Source organism: Taudactylus pleione, unplaced genomic scaffold (assembly GCF_031769625.1).
Source record: "Taudactylus pleione unplaced genomic scaffold, aTauple2 ptg000345l, whole genome shotgun sequence".
Taxonomy (NCBI): domain Eukaryota; kingdom Metazoa; phylum Chordata; class Amphibia; order Anura; family Myobatrachidae; genus Taudactylus; species Taudactylus pleione.
This window is the reverse complement of record NW_028284746.1, coordinates 4,733,359-4,754,764: the sequence shown is the minus strand read 5'-3', so window position 1 is coordinate 4,754,764 and position 21,406 is coordinate 4,733,359. Positions and strand designations below refer to the sequence as shown.

The 21,406-nt window shown below is 42.9% G+C and overlaps 1 protein-coding gene across 2 annotated transcripts in view; it reads left to right on the top strand.

The window, feature by feature from the left end:
* Positions 1-21,406, top strand: part of IPO11 (importin 11) — a 553,468-nt gene that overhangs the window by 232,691 nt on the left and 299,371 nt on the right. For both annotated transcript variants that reach the window (XM_088444066.1, XM_088444065.1), the window contains exons 16-19: positions 14,855-14,888; positions 15,518-15,558; positions 18,440-18,556; positions 19,764-19,877. In XM_088444066.1, coding sequence (XP_088300192.1) covers positions 14,855-14,888; positions 15,518-15,558; positions 18,440-18,556; positions 19,764-19,877 — 306 coding nt within the window. The remainder of the gene's footprint in view (positions 1-14,854; positions 14,889-15,517; positions 15,559-18,439; positions 18,557-19,763; positions 19,878-21,406) is intronic.

Here is a 21,406-nt window from a genome sequence, read left to right as displayed (position 1 = left end):
TGTTCATGTTGCCTCCGAAAGAGGAGATGTTGATGTCTAGTGTATGTCCCTAAGAAAACATCTCATGTTCACACTTCCCTAGTTCTGTAGTTTATTCCTAAGTTCCTAAGAACAATTTACATTGAGAATATGTTTATATTTAAGTATGTCCAATGCCTCATTCCGTTTGTATAGAACACTTCTCCATACTCATCCTGCTGGACCTCTCTGCTGCTGTCGATTAACCTATTGTCCTGCCGATTCTTCGCTTCTATTAATCTTATGACACTGGGCCTGATTCAGAGATGAATGGAATTGCAGAGCCGGACACAAGCAGCTTTGCAGTTCCATCCCCCTGGCTGCATTTGTGAGCACCATCGCGACCGATGGCTGCTCCTTTGGTCGGCTGCGGGAGCTGAAGCTTCCCGCAGTTTGACCGAGTGCTGGTTACTTCAGAGGCCAGGAATCTGCGTCCTCCAATGCAGACCCTGTCCCTCCCGGAAACCGGCGACGTGCCATAATTTCTGGGAACGTTGAACATCCATGTCCCCGCTCCGCCTCCCCATATGCCACAGCATGTCAATCATGCTGCGGCTTGGGAGGGGTGTCTGCGAGCATAATCACAGAATGGGTCCTGCGCAGACCCCTAACCAGGTTCGACGCTAGGTGTCTCGGCACCCTGCGCCGTTCCCCCGCCCCTTCCCTCACTGCGCCCTCCCCCTGTGCTTACATTATTCACAGCAACCAACGGGGTGGAGGGCGGTGCTTTCCTACTGCCGGACCACGGCGTCCCTGTGCAACCCCACAGCCCTGCCCTTAACCATCGGAGGTGTACATTCATCATGGGATGAACATACTTCTCTGAATCAGGCTCACTGTTCTTTTCCAGTTCACTTAGTTTCTATCAAATGGCGCCTTTAGTCTCTAGCACATCTTCCTTGTCACTAATACTATATGTTGGATCCATTTGTATCTGCCATCTCCATATGGATGTCCCTCTCCATTATTCCTCATGTCTAGTCTCTTCCACTCCTGTCACCTCTAGATGAAAACTATTGCCAGAGTATACCCTTATAGGTACCCAAGAAGCTTTCAAAACTCTTCTCTCCTCTACTGAATACTGCAGCTGCCTCATTTCTGGCATTCCTATTTCCCACATATCCCAACATACTGTACACCCAGTGTAATGATGCAGCAAGTCTAGTCTACCTCTCTCAGCTGTTGCCGCATTGCAAACCCCTACACCTCTCCTTGTGTTCTCCAGATGCAATATCAAATTACTCGCCATTACCTACAAACCCCCTTGTGACTTGGCTGAGCCAAGAATCCCACCAGAGACTTCACATCACTAATGCAACAAAAGTGCTCTGCAGGGGTACACTGAATCTTGAGGCTGGCATTTAATGTACTTCTGTGTGCAACTTTGTCGGTAACCTGGCTAAAAATGGAAAAGACCGATACGGGTGACCAAGCTATGCCACGTATGGCTATGCTTAATCTGCGACTTTAGACCAATGCTTTAAAAAATACTTATCTAGTGTGCCCAGTATACTGAAAGCAGCTTTGAATGCGACTTTGATGAGAATAAAATGCTAAATACAGGGAAAAAAATAAAAAAGTATGGGAATCGCTACCCGTGGTGGCGCGTCTATGTTGTGCCAGGAATCTTGTGCCTTATGGCATAAAACACTAGGTGATTGAAGACTCCTCTGTATTTTGTATTTCATCCAGGGTAAACAATTCCAGACCTGTTCAGTGTTAGTGACACACCTTTAAAATATGTGGCAAATATACAGCGGATAAGCAGCTCTTACTTACTAAACAGTCCAGTTCTGCTAAAGGAGAGCATTTATTCATAAGGGGTCTTCCTAATGCAGAGAAGATTAATGACCCTCACATTTTGGACACAGGTGTGGTTAATTAATTCTTACATTAACTTTATGGACCGGATTAGTTTAGCCGCTGTAATGTAATGTCATTTGTAGACTGCGGCAGAAGGCGATATGCCCGCAGGCTGCACTTAATGCGAATTCATGTTCATGCCTGAGGGAGGCTTAAAAAGAAATCCTCACTAAGTGCCCTTATCATGGGTACCGCATATGCGTTAACCCATAGCTCTGGGCACATATCATGGAATCTATGGGTTAGCGCACGTCAGCTGTGGATTTACAACGCAAGGAAAAAGGCTTATAATGGAGTAGCTCAGGGTGTATAAAGTCTGAGGCTACTAGCGCTTTTCCTCATGTGGTAATTTTCACAACTAATTGAGTCCGGCCCTATTTATAGTAGAATCGTACTGTAATTTTGACACAATCTAATATTTGTCATATACCAAAAACATTTTTCTTACTGATTGTTAACAACTGTGCCATACTATAAGTGGTTCATGTTCTTTAAGCACAAAGAAAATAAAGTCGTTATTTTCTTACTTGTCGATGTGTGCTGCGGTTTGTGTATAAGGGCTCACAATGAGAACGCTAGATGACCCAGAACTGTTTGTTCAACAACATCATATTTTCTGCAACAATTAATTTAATTGTTTTCTTGATGTTTCAGGCTTACTTATTATATTCTGCAAATTAACTTTCCAACCTTGGTGTAAAATACATAAAGAATTTCTAGTTATAGTATCATTTACACCTGGGTTTTTATCTCTTCAGTTATTGCAACACACAGTAGGAAACAAACACTACCACTTTCTCCTTGCCATGCTTACACTAATCAGGGCCGGTGCTAGACTTCTAGGCATCCTAGGCAAAACTTCTGCATACGCCCCCGCCCCTCCCCCTGTACTCATTTAGCCCCTCAGGTGAAAATGACTTTGCACAGCTGGAGTGGCGGATAAGTTTTGTGTTAAAAAAAAAAAAAAGTATATATATTAGCACAAAACTTATCCGCCACTCCACCTGTGAAAAGTAATTTTCACCTGAGGGGCTAAAAGAGTAGGAAGAGGGGGGCGCAGGCAGTAGTGTGTATATATGCACACACATGTATATACACATTATATATATAAAAACATACACACAAAATATATATATATATATATATATATATATATAGTATCAGGGGTGTAACTAGAACTTTTTGGGCCCCATAGCAACATTTTTAAGGGCCCCCCCCCCCCCCAAACTTAGGTTTTACACAATGCCCACAGTAGTAGTTCCCCATCACAATAAATGCCCACTGTAATAATGCCCACTGTAAAGGTGCCCCTTACGCAGTAGTAATAATACCCCTGTAGTAATGCCCCTGGTAACAAGGCCCCCTGGTAATTCCCCTAAAAGTAATGCCCCATGTAGTAGTGCCCACAGTAGTAATGCTCCCTGCAGTAGCCCCAGTAGTAAGGGCTCCTGTAGTGCCCCCAGTAGTAAGGCCCCTGTAGTGCCCGCAGTAGTAAGGCCCTTGTAGTGCCCCCAGTAGTAAGGCCGCTGTAGTGCCCGCAGTAGTAAGGCCCTTGTAGTGCCCCCACATGATGCCCCCAATAGTAAGGCCGCTGTAGTGCCCCCAGTAGTAAGGCCCTTGTAGTGCCCCCATATCATGCCCCCAGTAGTAAGGCCCCTGTAGAGACCCCAGTAGTAAGCCCCCCCCTCGCGCGCACTCATACACACACAAAAAAAACAGTACTTACCTTAAACCCCGCTCCAGTGCCTGCTGCCGACTGTACCCGGCGCCCGCTCCTCGGAACTATGGGAGTGACGTCATGACGACACTCCCATAGTGCACTGCGGGACCCGGAAGCCGGAGCTCAGGAGTGAGCTCCGTCCTCCGGCTGCCGCTGGCAAATGGAGGGTGCAGGGGGTGTGATCGCTGGCCATAGCAACCAGGCGGACTCAAAAGCACCCTCCAGTGGTCGGCGCCCCTAGGTAGCTGCCTAAGCTTGCCTAATGGAAGCGCTGGCCATGACACTAATGGATCATACTGCATATGATAAAAAAAAAAATATATATATATATATATATATATATATAATACATCCATCAGCACTACACATAAAATATGAATGAAAGCCAGTAAAGCAGGTACCCTCCTTACTAGATTTCCCAAAGATACGCGTTCCTAGTCATACAAAAGAATATGGCAGGCAGCACTCAATGCAATAGTACAAGCGGAGATCGATGTTTACTGACATTTCAATGTTTATATGAAAACATTTTCATCAGGGCCCTGATAAAAATGTTTTCATATAAACATTGAAAACGTGGTGAACACTGGTTTCCGCTTGTATTCTAGCAATGAGTGCCGCCTGCCATATTCATACATATATTTTGTTGCACTCTATATTAATAATCCCTTTATAATGTACTAAACTAAAAAATTATATTAGATGTCTATATACAGGCAAAAATTGTAATTGAGAACTTAATTCCCAACAAATGCAAGGAGGGGTGCATTAAATTCTGCATAGCTGGATCCATACACACTACAGAGTATAAAAAAAATGTAACTGTCCCATGAAGTGAAGACAATTTCCGCCTCCCAAAACCTCCCAATCTCCATGCAATTATTGGCAATGACCTGATGGCGCAACATTGAGACTAATTGTCTCAATTGTCTCCTAAAATCATAACTGTTGATAAGTATGAAATAACATAGCTGCCAACTATTTTTTTCATAAAGACAAATATGAGAGACTGTTCTCCACCTTGTAATCTCTTCTGTAAATCCATTTATTCTGTACAAAGTCATTCTGATTACCTCTATTTATTTTCCCCCAGCTCAGCCTGCTCCCCTCTATATATTCTCCACCATCTTAGCCTACTGTCCTATTTATTCCTATTTATTCTCCACCAGCTCATCCTGCTCCCCTGTATTTATTCTCCCCCAGCTCATCCTTCTCCCCTGTGTTTATTCTTCCCCAGCTCCTCCTGCTCCCCTGTATTTATTCTCCCCCAGCTCATCCTGCTCCCCTGTATTTATTCTCACCCAGCTCATCCTGCTCCCCTGTATTTATTCTTCCCCAGCTCATCCTTCTCCCCTGTATTTATTCTTCCCCAGCTCATCCTGCTCCCCTGTATTTATTCTTCCCCAGCTCATCCTGCTCCCCTGTATTTATTCTTCCCCAGCTCATCCTGCTCCCCTGTATTTATTCTTCCCCAGCTCATCCTTCTCCCCTGTATTTATTCTTCCCCAGCTCATCCTGCTCCCCTGTATTTATTCTTCCCCAGCTCATCCTGCTCCCCGGTGTTTATTTTCCCCAGCTCAGTTTTCTACCCTGTATTTATTCTCCCCAGCTCATCCTGCTCCCCTGTATTTATTCTTCCCCAGCTCGTCCTGCTCCCCTGTATTTATTCTTCCCCAGCTCATTTTGCTCCCCTGTATTTATTCTTCTCCAGCTTGTCCTGCTCCCCTGTATTTATTCTTCCCCAGCTCATCCTGCTCCCCTGTGTTTATTCTTCCCCAGCTCATCCTGCTCCCCTGTATTTATTCTTCCCCAGCTCATCCTTCTCCCCTGTATTTGTTCTCCCCAGCTCGTCCTGCTACCCTCTATTTATTCTTCCCCAGCTCATCCTGCTCCCCTGTATTTATTCTTCCCCAGCTCATCCTGCTCCCCTGTGTTTATTCTTCCCCAGCTCATCCTGCTCCCCTGTATTTATTCTTCCCCAGCTCATCCTTCTCCCCTGTATTTGTTCTCCCCAGCTCGTCCTGCTACCCTCTATTTATTCTTCCCCAGCTCATCCTGCTCCCCTGTGTTTATTCTTCCCCAGCTCATCCTACTCCCCTGTATTTATTCTTCCCCAGCTCATCCTTCTCCCCTGTATTTATTCTTCCCCAGCTCATCCTGCTCCCCTGTATTTATTCTTCCCCAGCTCATCCTGCTCCCCTGTATTTATTCTTCCCCAGCTCATCCTTCTCCCCTGTATTTATTCTTCCCCAGCTCATCCTTCTCCCCTGTATTTATTCTTCCCCAGCTCATCCTGCTCCCCTGTGTTTATTCTTCCCCAGCTCATCCTGCTCCCCGGTGTTTATTTTCCCCAGCTCAGTTTGCTACCCTGTATTTATTCTTCCCCAGCTCATCCTGCTCCCCTGTATTTATTCTCCCCCAGCTCATCCTGCTCCCCTGTATTTATTCTCCCCCAGCTCATCCTGCTCCCCTGTATTTATTCTTCCCCAGCTCATTCTAACCCCCTGTATTTATTCTCCCCCAGCTCATTCTAATCCCCTGTATTTATTCTCCCCCAGCTCACCCTACTCCCCTGTATTTATTCTCCCCCAGCTCATCCTGCTCCCCTGTGTTTATTCTTCCCCAGCTCGTCCTGCTCCCCTGTATTTATTATTCCCCAGCTCGTCCTGCTCCCCTGTATTTATTCTTCCCCAGCTTGTCCTACTCCCCTGTATTTATTCTTCCCCAGCTCATCCTAATCCCCTGTATTTGTTCTCCCCAGCTCGTCCTGCTACCCTCTATTTATTCTTCCCCAGCTCATCCTGCTCCCCTGTATTTATTCTTCCCCAGCTCATCCTGCTCCCCTGTGTTTATTCTTCCCCAGCTCATCCTGCTCCCCTGTATTTATTCTTCCCCAGCTCATCCTTCTCCCCTGTATTTGTTCTCCCCAGCTCGTCCTGCTACCCTCTATTTATTCTTCCCCAGCTCATCCTGCTCCCCTGTGTTTATTCTTCCCCAGCTCATCCTACTCCCCTGTATTTATTCTTCCCCAGCTCATCCTTCTCCCCTGTATTTATTCTTCCCCAGCTCATCCTGCTCCCCTGTATTTATTCTTCCCCAGCTCATCCTGCTCCCCTGTATTTATTCTTCCCCAGCTCATCCTTCTCCCCTGTATTTATTCTTCCCCAGCTCATCCTTCTCCCCTGTATTTATTCTTCCCCAGCTCATCCTGCTCCCCTGTGTTTATTCTTCCCCAGCTCATCCTGCTCCCCAGTGTTTATTTTCCCCAGCTCATCCTTCTCCCCTGTATTTGTTCTCCCCAGCTCGTCCTGCTACCCTCTATTTATTCTTCCCCAGCTCATCCTTCTCCCCTGTATTTGTTCTCCCCAGCTCGTCCTGCTACCCTCTATTTATTCTTCCCCAGCTCATCCTGCTCCCCTGTATTTATTCTTCCCCAGCTCATCCTGCTCCCCTGTGTTTATTCTTCCCCAGCTCATCCTGCTCCCCTGTATTTATTCTTCCCCAGCTCATCCTTCTCCCCTGTATTTGTTCTCCCCAGCTCGTCCTGCTACCCTCTATTTATTCTTCCCCAGCTCATCCTGCTCCCCTGTGTTTATTCTTCCCCAGCTCATCCTACTCCCCTGTATTTATTCTTCCCCAGCTCATCCTTCTCCCCTGTATTTATTCTTCCCCAGCTCATCCTGCTCCCCTGTATTTATTCTTCCCCAGCTCATCCTGCTCCCCTGTATTTATTCTTCCCCAGCTCATCCTTCTCCCCTGTATTTATTCTTCCCCAGCTCATCCTTCTCCCCTGTATTTATTCTTCCCCAGCTCATCCTGCTCCCCTGTGTTTATTCTTCCCCAGCTCATCCTGCTCCCCGGTGTTTATTTTCCCCAGCTCAGTTTGCTACCCTGTATTTATTCTTCCCCAGCTCATCCTGCTCCCCTGTATTTATTCTCCCCCAGCTCATCCTGCTCCCCTGTATTTATTCTCCCCCAGCTCATCCTGCTCCCCTGTATTTATTCTTCCCCAGCTCATTCTAACCCCCTGTATTTATTCTCCCCCAGCTCATTCTAATCCCCTGTATTTATTCTCCCCCAGCTCACCCTACTCCCCTGTATTTATTCTCCCCCAGCTCATCCTGCTCCCCTGTGTTTATTCTTCCCCAGCTCGTCCTGCTCCCCTGTATTTATTATTCCCCAGCTCGTCCTGCTCCCCTGTATTTATTCTTCCCCAGCTTGTCCTACTCCCCTGTATTTATTCTTCCCCAGCTCATCCTAATCCCCTGTATTTGTTCTCCCCAGCTCGTCCTGCTACCCTCTATTTATTCTTCCCCAGCTCATCCTGCTCCCCTGTATTTATTCTTCCCCAGCTCATCCTGCTCCCCTGTGTTTATTCTTCCCCAGCTCATCCTGCTCCCCTGTATTTATTCTTCCCCAGCTCATCCTTCTCCCCTGTATTTGTTCTCCCCAGCTCGTCCTGCTACCCTCTATTTATTCTTCCCCAGCTCATCCTGCTCCCCTGTGTTTATTCTTCCCCAGCTCATCCTACTCCCCTGTATTTATTCTTCCCCAGCTCATCCTTCTCCCCTGTATTTATTCTTCCCCAGCTCATCCTGCTCCCCTGTATTTATTCTTCCCCAGCTCATCCTGCTCCCCTGTATTTATTCTTCCCCAGCTCATCCTTCTCCCCTGTATTTATTCTTCCCCAGCTCATCCTTCTCCCCTGTATTTATTCTTCCCCAGCTCATCCTGCTCCCCTGTATTTATTCTTCCCCAGCTCATCCTGCTCCCCTGTGTTTATTCTTCCCCAGCTCATCCTGCTCCCCGGTGTTTATTTTCCCCAGCTCAGTTTGCTACCCTGTATTTATTCTTCCCCAGCTCATCCTGCTCCCCTGTATTTATTCTCCCCCAGCTCATCCTGCTCCCCTGTATTTATTCTCCCCCAGCTCATCCTGCTCCCCTGTATTTATTCTTCCCCAGCTCATTCTAACCCCCTGTATTTATTCTCCCCCAGCTCATTCTAATCCCCTGTATTTATTCTCCCCCAGCTCACCCTACTCCCCTGTATTTATTCTCCCCCAGCTCATCCTGCTCCCCTGTATTTATTCTCCCCCAGCTCATCCTGCTCCCCTGTGTTTATTCTTCCCCAGCTCGTCCTGCTCCCCTGTATTTATTATTCCCCAGCTCGTCCTGCTCCCCTGTATTTATTCTTCCCCAGCTTGTCCTACTCCCCTGTATTTATTCTTCCCCAGCTCATCCTAATCCCCTGTATTTATTCTTCCCCAGCTCATCCTAATCCCCTGTATTTATTCTCTCCCAACTAATCCAAACATAATTTTGAGTAAACAAAGCAGTTCTGACATTGATGTATGAACAGTTCATACTATAACTACAAAAAAAATACTTTGTTTAGCTAAACTTTAGCAGTAGATTATAAATTAAAGGGATTATGACATTACTGATAACGTGAAGATATTTGCATCTTTTTGCTCATGTCCCATCTGTTTTTTCACATAATCAAAATACTTTGTAATCTGCAAATTTAACATTGACAAAGTAGGTTATGGAAATTTTGTTTTCCAAATTGCTTAGTTCCTTCTGTCTCTCTCTTTTTGTTTTTTTTAAACAATAATCTGATTATAATTAAAAAAATCCACCTCTACCTCTGAAATGTCATTGCATCTGTGTACATATTATTTTATAATAAAGATGTTCGATTTAGCTGCATAACGAAATGTAGATAAATACTGTAATTGCAAAGTGTGGTTTGCAAGAGACAATGAAGCATATCATTAAGTGTAGCATTTAAAGATACAGTGCATCCGGAAAGTATTCACAGCGCTTCACTTTTTCCACATTTTTTTTATGTTACAGCCTTATTCCAAAATGGAATAAATGAATTTTTGTCCTCAAAATTCTACACACAATACCCCATAATGACATTGTGTAAAAAAAATTTTTTTGAGATTTTTGCACATTTAATAAAAAAATAAATAAATAAGAAATTACATGTACATAAGTATTCACAACCTTTGCTCAATACTTTGTTGATGCACCTTTGGCAGCAATTACAGCCTCAAGTCTTTTTGAATATGATGCCACAAGCTTGGCACATCTATCTTTGGGCAGTTTCGCCCACTCCTCTTTGCAGCACCTCTCAAGCTCCATCAGGTTGGATGGGAAGCGTCGGTGCACAGCCATTTTCAGATTTCTACAGAGATGTTCAATCCGATTCAAGTCAGGGCTCTGGCTGGGCCACTCAAGGACATTCACAGAGTTGTCCTGAAGCCACTTCTTTGATATCTTGGCTGTGTGCTTAGGGTCGTTGTCCTGCTGAACGATGAACCGTCATCCCAGTCTGAGGTCAAGAGCACTCTGGAGCAGGTTTTCATCCAGGATGTCTCTGTACATTGCTGCATTCATCTTTCCGTCTATCCTGACTAGTCTCCCAGTTCCTGCCGCTGAAAAACATCCCCACAGCATGATGCTGCCACCACCATGCTTCACTGTAGGGATGGTATTGGCCTGGTGATGAGTGGTACCTGGTTTCCTTCAAACATAACGCCTGGCATTCATGCCAGAGTACAATCAATGTCTCATCAGACCAGAGAATTATGTTTCTCATGGTCTGGGAGTCCTTCAGGTGCATTTTGACAAACTCCATGTGGGCTGCCATGTGCTTTTTACTAAGGAGTGGCTTCCGTCTGGCCACTCTACCATACAGGCCTGATTGGTGGATTGCTGCAGAGATGGTTGTTCTTCTGGAAGGTTCTCCTCTCTCCACAGAGCAATGCTGTAGCTCTGACAGAGTAACCATCAGGTTCTTGATCACTTCCCTGACTAGGGCCCTTCTCCCCCGATCGCTCAGTTTAGATGGCCGGCCAACTCTAGGAAGAGTCCTGGTAGTTCCGAACTTCTTCCATTTATGGATGGGAACTTCAAAGCAGCAGATATTTTTCTGTACCCTTCCCTAGATTTGTGCCTCGAGACAATCCTTTCTCTGAGGTCTACAGACAATTCCTTGGACTTCATGCTTGGTTTGTGCTCTGACATGCACTGTCAAGTGTGGGACCTTATATAGACAGGCGTATGCCTTTCAAAATTATGTCCAATCAACTGAATTTACAAAAGGTGGACTCCAATTAAGCAGTAGGAACATCTCAAGGGTGATCAGTGGAAACATGATGCACCTGAGCTAAATTTTTAGCTTCATGGCAAAGGCTGTGAATACTTATGTACATGTGATTTTTAAGCTGCATACACACACAATGATTTAGTAAATGAACGATTTTTGTAAACGGAGAATACAAAGGTGATATTAGCCAGTGATTGCGCTATAAAGCTGCTAAAGTGGTGATTATTTCCCTGGTGTTATCCTCACCAAAAGACCATATACAAAAACAATTGGAGAATACCTCTCTGCGCTTACTAATATTGGAATATTACTTATCTTAATTATGTATTGTCCCGACTCAAGTGGACCGGAATTTCTTCCCAGTAAGTGTTCTTTACAGGAGACAGGAGATGTATGCTCCGATAATGGTAAACATGTAGGGATATAAAACATATGACACTCTAGTGCAGATGGTTTAACACCAATACATATAACAAACTAATATATATATATATATATATATATATATATATATATATTAGTCCCAATGTCTGAAACAATTTGTGACCAACTGTCACAATTAAACTGAATCAATGATTTTCAATGTCTAATTCAGTATATAACCAAATTCCACAATTGGACTAAATCAATGATTTCCCAAAAAATTTATTTTAATAAAATATACTCCAAAGTAAAATCCAGAAATTCCAAATGTATAAAGCAATTTCCATAGTTAATACATCCAGAACAATGTTGAGGGTGGCCTCCTGCCAGAATCCAGTGGTTATAGTGCATATAAGAACTTGAAGAATATTCTCACTGCCCGCAGTAATACTTAAGTTTCATAGATGGAAAGCACCGTCCTCCTCTGGTCTGGTCACAGCAAGCCACTTTTCACCTCTACTGCCAACGCGTTTTGATCAGAACTCTGATCTTCTTCAAGGCTTAGATCTAAATTTGTAAAAATCTCCAAAAAAGTTTTTACACGTTATTATGGGGTATTGTGTGTAGAATTTTGAGGACATAAATGAATTTATTCAATTCTGGAATAAGGCCGTAACATAACAAAATGTGGAAAAAGTGAAGCGCTGTGAATACTTTCTGGATGCACTGTTTGTACTTAGCAGGGCATCTAATAAGCATAAAGTCATGTTTCATAAACCCCTTTATCAAATCCAGTGTTTTTAGCTTTGAGGTTGCTCCTGTTAATTATCTTGTGTACCTGTCACTTATACAAAGTGGGTGTAGCCATTTTTTTGGCTGAAACAATGTTCATAAGAATGCAGTATCTGACCCTTCTGAGCCCTGCTGCGCATCTGATCACTAATTCATAGTAGTGTTTATTTGTCAGGGAGTCCATCTGGCAAAAAATCCCCTACTGACCGGCACTATGATGTGGACGACAGTCGTGTTGCACTGACCCCTGACACCCGGCAATGTGACGCGGATAAAAGTTGCGTTGCACTGACGTTTCCTATAGACACATCAGCGCAGTGTGACTTTCACCTGTGTCACAGTGACAGAAAGCATCAGACTGGAGGACAAAGTTGATCCCTCCACCTGTATAAAAGGAAGAGTGATGTTGCAAGCTGGAACAGTTGAAAAGAGTGGTTCTCCTCTGTCCACTGCGTTTACGCCGCCATGTGCTTGTTACTGGGGGGCCTTCAGTGTTCCCAGCAAATCGAGGCAGTGTCTTGGTGCTGTTTAATAAAAGAATTTGTGTCCAAAAAGCAATTGTTGGTGAGTATTTTGAGAGCCGTCCAAAAAAATTATTTGTCTTAAAAGCAGTTTTTGAGAAGTATCTGGACGCTGTTTAAAAATTTTTTTGTCAAAAATAAAAAATTATTGGGCAGTATCTGGACGCTCTTTAAAAATATATTTGTCTCCAAAAAGCCATTATTCGGCAGTATCTGGGTACTGTTTAAAAAATTATTTGTGTCCAAAAAATAGTAAGTGGGCAGTATCTAGGCGCTTTTTAAAAACGTATTTGTGTCCAAAGAGCAATTATTGGGCAAAATCTGTATACTGTGTCCAAAAAAAGTAATGGGCTATATCTGGACACAATTATCGGGCAGTATCTGGGCGCCAAATCAATTAATAATCAATAATTTAATTGAAAATACTGTTAGGTCAGGATTTCAACAAATCATTATTGCGAAGGCCCCCAGTCGGCTACTTCTTGGTGCAACCAGGTTGACACTTTTTACTGGGAGAACCCTTCATAGGATGGATATTAGTACAGCCCATAAACAGCTTTCAGTGGTTAAAGTTTATTATGTGTTCAAAGAAGCATAATAAGCAGAATATGTCACATCTATTAAATTTCTACTTTGTTACTCCTAGTAGAGAACTGTGCCCAAGTTAGCTAATAAGGAACATAGGGCCTGATTCAGAGCCGGACGCTATTTGTGCTCGCTCGTTCAGAAAAAGGGGCCGGCTATTTAAATTGAGCGCTCGCTCTTTGCGGTCTGTTGATGCCTCTATGTCTGAGCGAGCGAACGAAACATGCGCTCGCTATTTTGTAAAGACGCCCCTTTGCCGTTCGCATCATACGTCATCTCCGCTATTTATTAGATTAATCGAGTACATCGAAAGGCATCTGAACTGCTCGCAGCGCTTGTGATTGGATTTTCCTACCGCAATCAAGTTCAGGCTAAGAGACAACCAAGCAACGTGGCCGATGACGCTGCTTTGTTAATTATGCACACCCTTAAAACACCCGTTTTGACCGTTTGGCATGCCTGCGTTCGGATCTCCACTCCCCGTTTTCAAGCACCTTCCCCTGTTACCACCCACAAACGCCTCATCCTGTCACTCAAATTAGCAGGCACTCGCTATTTTGCGAACACACGATTTCCGACCGCAGTGACTGGTTGGCGCATGCGCATTACGACCCATACGCATGCGCAGATGTGCGAACATCACTCGGAGCGAACGAGCGGCTCTGAATCAGGTCCAGACTCTCTACCACGGACAACTTGGCTTATCTACAATAAATATCACTATTCCCATGTACCTGTAGCCTTTTATTTTGACACTTTATTGGTGATGCATAAATAAGGTAATATTGTCAGTATTATTTATTATACAGGAAAAAAATAAATAAGTAAAATATCCAAGTATATTATTATTAATAATTTTTTTGTTTTTAAAATTGAAGTATGGCTTTTTGCACTCTCTGCGTTGTTCAGTCCAGTGCTCATTTATTTCTTACGTGTCTGTAGCACTTGCATGAGCCATTACACCACTCCCATTTAAATCAATAACACTTTCTGCTTTGATACATGTCTGTAATATTACTGGAATGGGAATTCGCTTTGGAGACTTGGCTTCATTTTTTAAAAGAAAACATGTTTCATTTATGTATGTGTATGGAGAGCGAGATGCCTATTACTGTATGTTATGTAATAAGGAGATGGGACTGATCATCCCATATTAATTGCTCCATTGTATTTGGGGATTTGTGTTGCATGTAGTATGCTCTTATTCTTCCATTGCCTGGTCATCCATGTAACAATGTACAATACACAACGGCAGCATGCAGTGTTGCCTGACATTACTACTGAATAGGAAGGACTATAAGTAAACTTAAAACTGTTACATTTTTTAAAGGTCTATACTGTGTGGTATTACATTTACATTGTGGGTTATGTAAAAGGTAAATATATTGTACGACTAGATAAGAACAAGCCACTTTCTGGTCCTCCCCGCTCCTCTACAACGCTGACGTCTGGGGGAGATTAAAGCTGCTACGGCAATTATGTCACCTTAGTTGATCAGCAGCATCTCCTTCAGTTGTGGTCACTATTTACTGACTGCAGGTGATCTCCCCTCCCCTACAGCTGTAAGCAGCAGATATCTCATGATGGGAACTCCTCTACCAGAGAAGCACATGGTGATCTAGGTGTTAGCTGGCAGGAAAAAGGTGTATAATAATGTGTAGTTCAACAGCCTTGTACCAGGTGCTCTAATTATATTTAGTAAAAATAATAACAATATATTGGCGTATATATACATCTTTCAGCACTTGACTTAAAACAATGGTCTGTGATATTAACACGTTACTGATTTATTTACAGAGCTCCATTATTCCAGCACATAACCCAGTTTCATTAACCGCTACTTTTTTTTCTCCATCTTTTATTCTTGTCTTCCAGGTCCGTATTGAGACCGCGACCACCTTAAAGCTGGATATCCTTTGACTTGTGCGTTTTCAAATGGAAAATACATCCTTCTCTCAGAAATGCCAATGTAATTAAAATGCATTCCTCACCTGCTGAGCACCACAGCTCTGCATTGCCCTCAAAACTGACTTAAGCTTCTAAAAATAGAAATAAATGATTACTAAATAAAAAGCAGAAACAATGGCGGCGCGATGCTTGTTGCTTGCATGTAGCTATATTTTGCAGCGGTTATATAGGTCCCATTGTGATGAATGGCAGGCGCTATGTCCTGTGGGAAAAAAAGAAAATCATTATTTTAGCATATTAGTATGTAGAACAGGAATTCACTCCTAATGGTGCTACAGAGGTGTGCTGGCAACACAAAGGTGTGCAAGTATTATGCTTTAGTTCTGCAAGTTTTAAATGAGAGATTTTCTTGCCACTTGATTTATATTGAGAACATTGCGTTACAGATTGGAAAGTGTGACCCGATAACAAGAGTACCTGTGCCCAGGATTATTTTCATTTACATATGATTTCTGGAATACTGGTTTAGCTGGCAACACTGTGGCTCTGTTTCTTACTTAATTATACCCTAATTGTTCCCCCATATTTGTATATATGTAAATTGTATTAGTCCTTAATGTTTTCATTTACCAGTTGATGATTTTGAATTCAGGACTGAGCAGTTTTTACCGGTAGGTGATGGTTCAATGTACTGTATTATATTACAACTTTGTTTTGTATGTCTCTTAAACCCTCCATTGTTGGGGAGGTTTGTGTGCTATATTATAGCAGAGATATGTAAATAACTTATAAACGTTATTTACATAACGTTAATGATACTACATTAGATGAGATGAGCAAAGTTTGCAAAACTGTTCCGCAAAAATTTACTTTATTCTGCGTTTGTCAGCAACATTTTACCTGTTTTACTGGTGAAATTTCACCTTATGTGTTCACATTCCAGCCCCAACCGTACCACAGAGAAGCGTGAACCAACCAATGGTATACGACCGTAGCTCTGTTTATAGGCTATTTATTCTGCAAGACACATATTTACAGTGCAGAATAGCATTCCTGGAAGCAGTGAAGGAAAAGCAAAACTCGGACTATGTATCTGAGGAACTTTACACTTGGGAAATACAGTGTATAGAATGGCAAACCTATGTTGAAGTCAGTCCTAGAGGCTCATTCAGGTACCTGGCAGGGACATAGAGCACCATTGAATGCTAACCTTTAATGGGCCTCCATTGGAGTGGAGAAAAAGTGGGAATGTGCTGGGCATACGGGGTGTCATGTGCTTGGGACCATGGTACCGAGAGGCGGAAGATAGGTATAAAGTACCCGGGCTTGCAAATGAGTTGGGGCCATGTACCTGAGATGTTGTGGCCGGCCCTGCCCCTTCAGTGGCGTGCTGCTGCCTCCTGGCTACATAGCTCACCAGACAAATACTACTATTGAGTATATAATTAGAGTACTTTTATGCTTCTAATGTGAGTCATCTGTCTTTCTAGGAGGCAGCGGGGTAAGACCTGGCTCCTCATCCTTAGCACTTTTGGGGGATCATATATATAGTCAGGTGCATAAATATTGGGACATGGACAGAATTTTCATATTTTGGCCTCTATTCACCACCACAATGGCTTTGAAATGAAACAAACAAGATGTGCTTTAACTGCAGACTTTCAGATTTAATTTGAGGGTAATTACATCCAAATCAGGTGAACTGTGTAGGAATTACAACGGTTTCTATATGTGCCTCCCACTTTTTAAGGGGCCGAAAGTAATGGGACTATCAACTCAAAAGCTATTTCATGGACAGGTGTGGGCTATTCCCTCATTATTTCATTATCAATTAAACAGGTAAAAGGTCTGGAGTTGATTCTAGGTGTGACATTTGCATTTGGAATTAGTTGCTGTCGACTCTCAATATGAGATTCAAAGAGCTGTCACTATCAGTGAAGCAAGCCATCATTAGGCTGAAAAATCAAAACAAACCTATCAGAGAGATAGCAAAAACATTAGGTGTGGCCAAATCAACTGTTTGGAACATTCTTAAAAAGAAAGAATGCACCGAAGAGCTCAGCAACACCAAAAGACCCGGAAGACCACGGAAAACAACTGTGGTGGATGACAGAAGAATTATTTCCCTGGTGATGAAAAACCCCTTCACAACAGTTGGCCAAAGCAAGAACACTCTCCAGGAGGTAGGTGTCAAAGTCAACAATCAAGAGAAGACTTCACAAGAGTGAGTATAGAGGGTTCACCACAAGATGTAATCCATTGGTGAGCCACAAAAACAGGAAGACCAGATTAGAGTTTGCCAAACAACATCTAAAAAAGCCATTACAGTTCTGGAACAACATCCTATGGACAGATGAGACAAAGATCAACATGTACCAGAGTGATCGGAAGAGAAGAGTATGGAGAATGAAAGGAACTGCTCATGATCCAAAACATACCACCTCATCAATGAAGCATGGTGATGGTAGTGTCATGGCGTGGGCATGTATGGAACTGGTTCCCTTGTTTTTATTGATGATGTGACTGCTGACAAAAGCAGCAGAATGAATTCTGAAGTGTTTCGGGCAATATTATATGCTCATATTCAGTCAAATGCTTCAGAACTCATTGGACGGCACTTCACAGTGCAGATGGACAATGACCGGAAGCATACTGCAAAAGCAACCAAAGAGTTTTTTAAGGCTAAAAAGTGGAATGTTATGCAAAGGCCAAGTCAATCCCCTGACCTGAATCCGATTGAGCATGCATTTCACTTGATGAAGACAAAACTGAAGGGAAAATGCTCCAAGAACAAGCAGGAACTGAAGACATTTGTAGTAGAGGCCTGGCAGAGCATCACCAGCGTCTGGGATGAAACCCAGCGTCTGGTGATGTCTATGCGTTCCAGACTTCAGGCTGTAATTGCCTGCAAAGGATTTGCAACAAAGTATTAAAAAGTGAAAGTTAGATTTAGGATTGTTTAGGCCCCTTAAAAAGTGGGAGGCACATATTGAAACCGTTGTAATTCCTACACCGTTCACCTGATTTGGATGTAATTACCCTCAAATTAAATCTGAAAGTCTGCAGTTAAAGCACATCTTGTTTGTTTCATTTCAACGCCATTGTGGTGGTGAATAGAGACCAAAATATGAAAATTCTGTCAATGTCCCAATTTTTATGCACCTGACTGTATGTCGAATCCTGTCCATCCTTCGCATTCAAGGGCTGAAACTCATATTCACATTTTATGTTCATTTTTCTTGCATTACACTTTTATGTAATATTTCCAGCATTTCTCTTTCAGGGCATCTATTTAAAAAAAAAAAAAATTATATATATATATATATATATATATATATATATATATACACATTTCAAGCTTCAATGGCTTCATAGCCTGACAGTAACCATGGCCCTGGCTCGCTCCCTGACCAGGTCTATTGTAGTGAATAGGGAATGGGCGGGTAAATGAGTTGTCAGTCCTCTAATCAACTTTTTTGATACATTTGGATATTCACAATTTTATTTAGCGTTTTATTGCTGTCAATGAAGATAATCATTTCCTATTTTCAGTATCTGGAGCCCACCTTCAATATGCTTTTCCAGCTGCTTCAGCAAGTCACAGAATGTGACACAAAGATGCAGGTCCTACACGTCCTGTCCTGTGTCATAGAGAGGGTACACATGCAGGTAACTATCTCCAGTGTGAGGAATGCTACAATATAAGCAACGACTGGAATTAGGTAGGGTTCTGTAATATGTTATATTAACAAAAATGTGTCCATGTTAAGATCATTTTATATGAAATAATTTGTCCTTTTACATTTTTTTAACCTAAATATTTTGCTTTATCTTTTCGATTTCCATCTGTGCGTTTCTGTTGGGGCTACATATAATTTATTTCTGTTGCCCTGGTACAGTATATAACGCTGTTCTGCTGTACCCGCTGCATTGGACACCAACGTTTCATCTGTCAGTGATTGCTTCATCTACATTTGTTCTTTAGTCCATATTCATTTAGTGGCTGAGCACATCACTGCTTAATACAATAGCTAAACATCACAGATTTATTCCTGCGCACCTCTATGCAATGTTGATGGTTGCGAGGCGCCAGCTAAACGGTCGGAAGGCCGGCACCTGACAGGTTTTTCCAGGAATCCGACTTATGTCATCTTCAATAAAAATTTCCTGTTAAAATGTTCTGTTTGTTTGAATCACTTCAGTTTAGTTATTGCTGCACAATTTGGGGCATATTGAAGTAGGCGCAGAGTCTACTGCACAGGGAAAGGCTCTGGGTTCCATGGCCGGAGCTGTTTAGTTATTCTGCATTTTTCCAATGCGGTAAATCCTTGTGCAACCTGCGAAAACCCATAGATTCCACATAAAATGTGTAATGTATAGTTTTCCCCGCTAGATAAATCCAGAAGGGTGCACTTTAATGCAAACTTTACCATGCGCTCCCGAGGCTGCAAGAAAAAAGTGCACCCTCAGAGCTTAACGTGCGGGGGGGGATATAGGAACTAGTTGAATAGATCCAAGCCGACAATTAGCCTCGGCTAATTGTATATGCCCTTTTGTGAATAGTTTTATAACTTTTGTGAATTTGTGAATAGTCTTATAACTTCATAAAAATGTTACTGCTTTTTCAGAGATCATTTGCTATGATTATATGGTTCTAAAATGCTCTCTATGTAATAAACACTTGCCATTATAATTTCCAGCAACTAATTATTTTGTGTCTCCATTTTAATCTTATCCTGTAACAGTCTGATATGATACATGTTTCCAAGTGTAAAATAACGTAATGAACGGTTGTTGTGTGCCATTTAGCTTGCAATGTTGAATTTATGGTTGGACAGTAACATGTAATGTATTATATCTGACATTTTGTATGTAGATCAGGCCTTTCGTTGGCTGTCTTATCCAGTACTTACCTCTGCTCTGGAAACAAAGTGAAGAACACAATATGTTAAGATGTGCAATTCTGACAACATTAATTCACCTAGTTAAGGTATTTGTCAGCTATGTAATTTTATTTTTGTTTTTTTGACTTTGCACTTTAACAGTTTGTATGCATGCATGTTTAGCAATAATTTGACTTTCTGTCCAATTAACAATGTTTTACTTTTTAACTTTATTTTTTCTCTTTGCTCTAATTTCTATTTGAAACCTGCACAAGGTGACCCCACTGCATGCAAATCATGGGCTCTGGAAATGTCCCTTTCTGTGCCAAATGGGTCTCATGCTTGCTCAGATAGATTTTTTTTTTTCCTGCAGAGCACTCCCTCCCAAAAAACTAAAGCACAGGGGATTCCTGACAAAACCTATTGCCAGAGTCGTGGGATTCTGGGACTGTGTTCCCAGGCTGGGCCTTGGACCTGTATTACTCAGCTCGGATGCTCGCTGGAGGAGACTAGGTTTGATGAAGTTCCTCTGCATGAGAGGATGCAGAAGACTGGTAGAGGAATGATATAGCATGGGAGTTGCTTGATGCGGCTGGAAAGCCGTGTAGTGGATGGTGGAAGCACGGACTGCTAGGTGCGGCTAAGGAGCCGTATGGTAAAGATGGCAGCACAGACTGCTGGGTGCGGCTAAGGAGCCGCAGGGTGATGGTGGTAGCTCGGGCGCTACTTGGAGCGGCTGAGTAGCCGAATGGAGATGGGAGCCGGAGCGGCCATCCGTAGCCGGCGTGGAGGAGAGAAGACAACGGGACCCGTCAGAGAGAACAGCGGCAGCGCTGCACGTCGTGGGAACCGGAAAACGCAGTGGGATAGGACCCGCAAAGGTAAGTGTTGGGGTCTGAGTCTGAGGTCTCTGTTGCGGGCTGTGACACCTATTTTTTGAGTGAAATCCTATCTTGCATTGATTTTCCTGGGCTGACAACATCATGTAGATACTGCACAGATGTGACCTCCTTACATATCTTTGCTGCAGTCCAGCTAAAAATCCCCCCTTGGTGCACCAGGTCCCGTGAGACTCTGCTATCGTCGGGTGCCTTTTTTCCATCTTTTTATTTTTGCCGAAAATCCATCTAAGTAGACTGTGCTGATTAACTTCATATGCATACAGTATGTATATATGTGCGACTGAGTCTATAAATCTGTATACAAAGTACAACAATGTAGCGGCCGCACCTTTTTCCATTCCAAGTTCTATTGTGCTTCATATACAGACTCAGGTGCACACAAATATACATGTGTCATATATCAAATGAATCAGCGCAGTCTGCGGGTGCATCCTAGTCACACCACATTGCCACTTAGATGCATTTTCGGCAAAAAAAAAGCCGCAGAGAAGCACAGGACCTGGCAGCTCACTCAGGCAAGTCTCACTGCGTGGCGTATTGAGGCTAGATGTATCTGTATTAAAAAATAAATCCGTCAAAAAATGCTTTCTGCAATACACACACGTCCTCATTCATCTAATGTTTTTGTGTCCTATGGTGCGAGACGCTTGGCAGGTTTTAGAAGCCGCACCACAGATTATTTTGGCAGCTTTGCATAATTTTCGCATCACATAGCCTGACTCAGAGTCGCACAC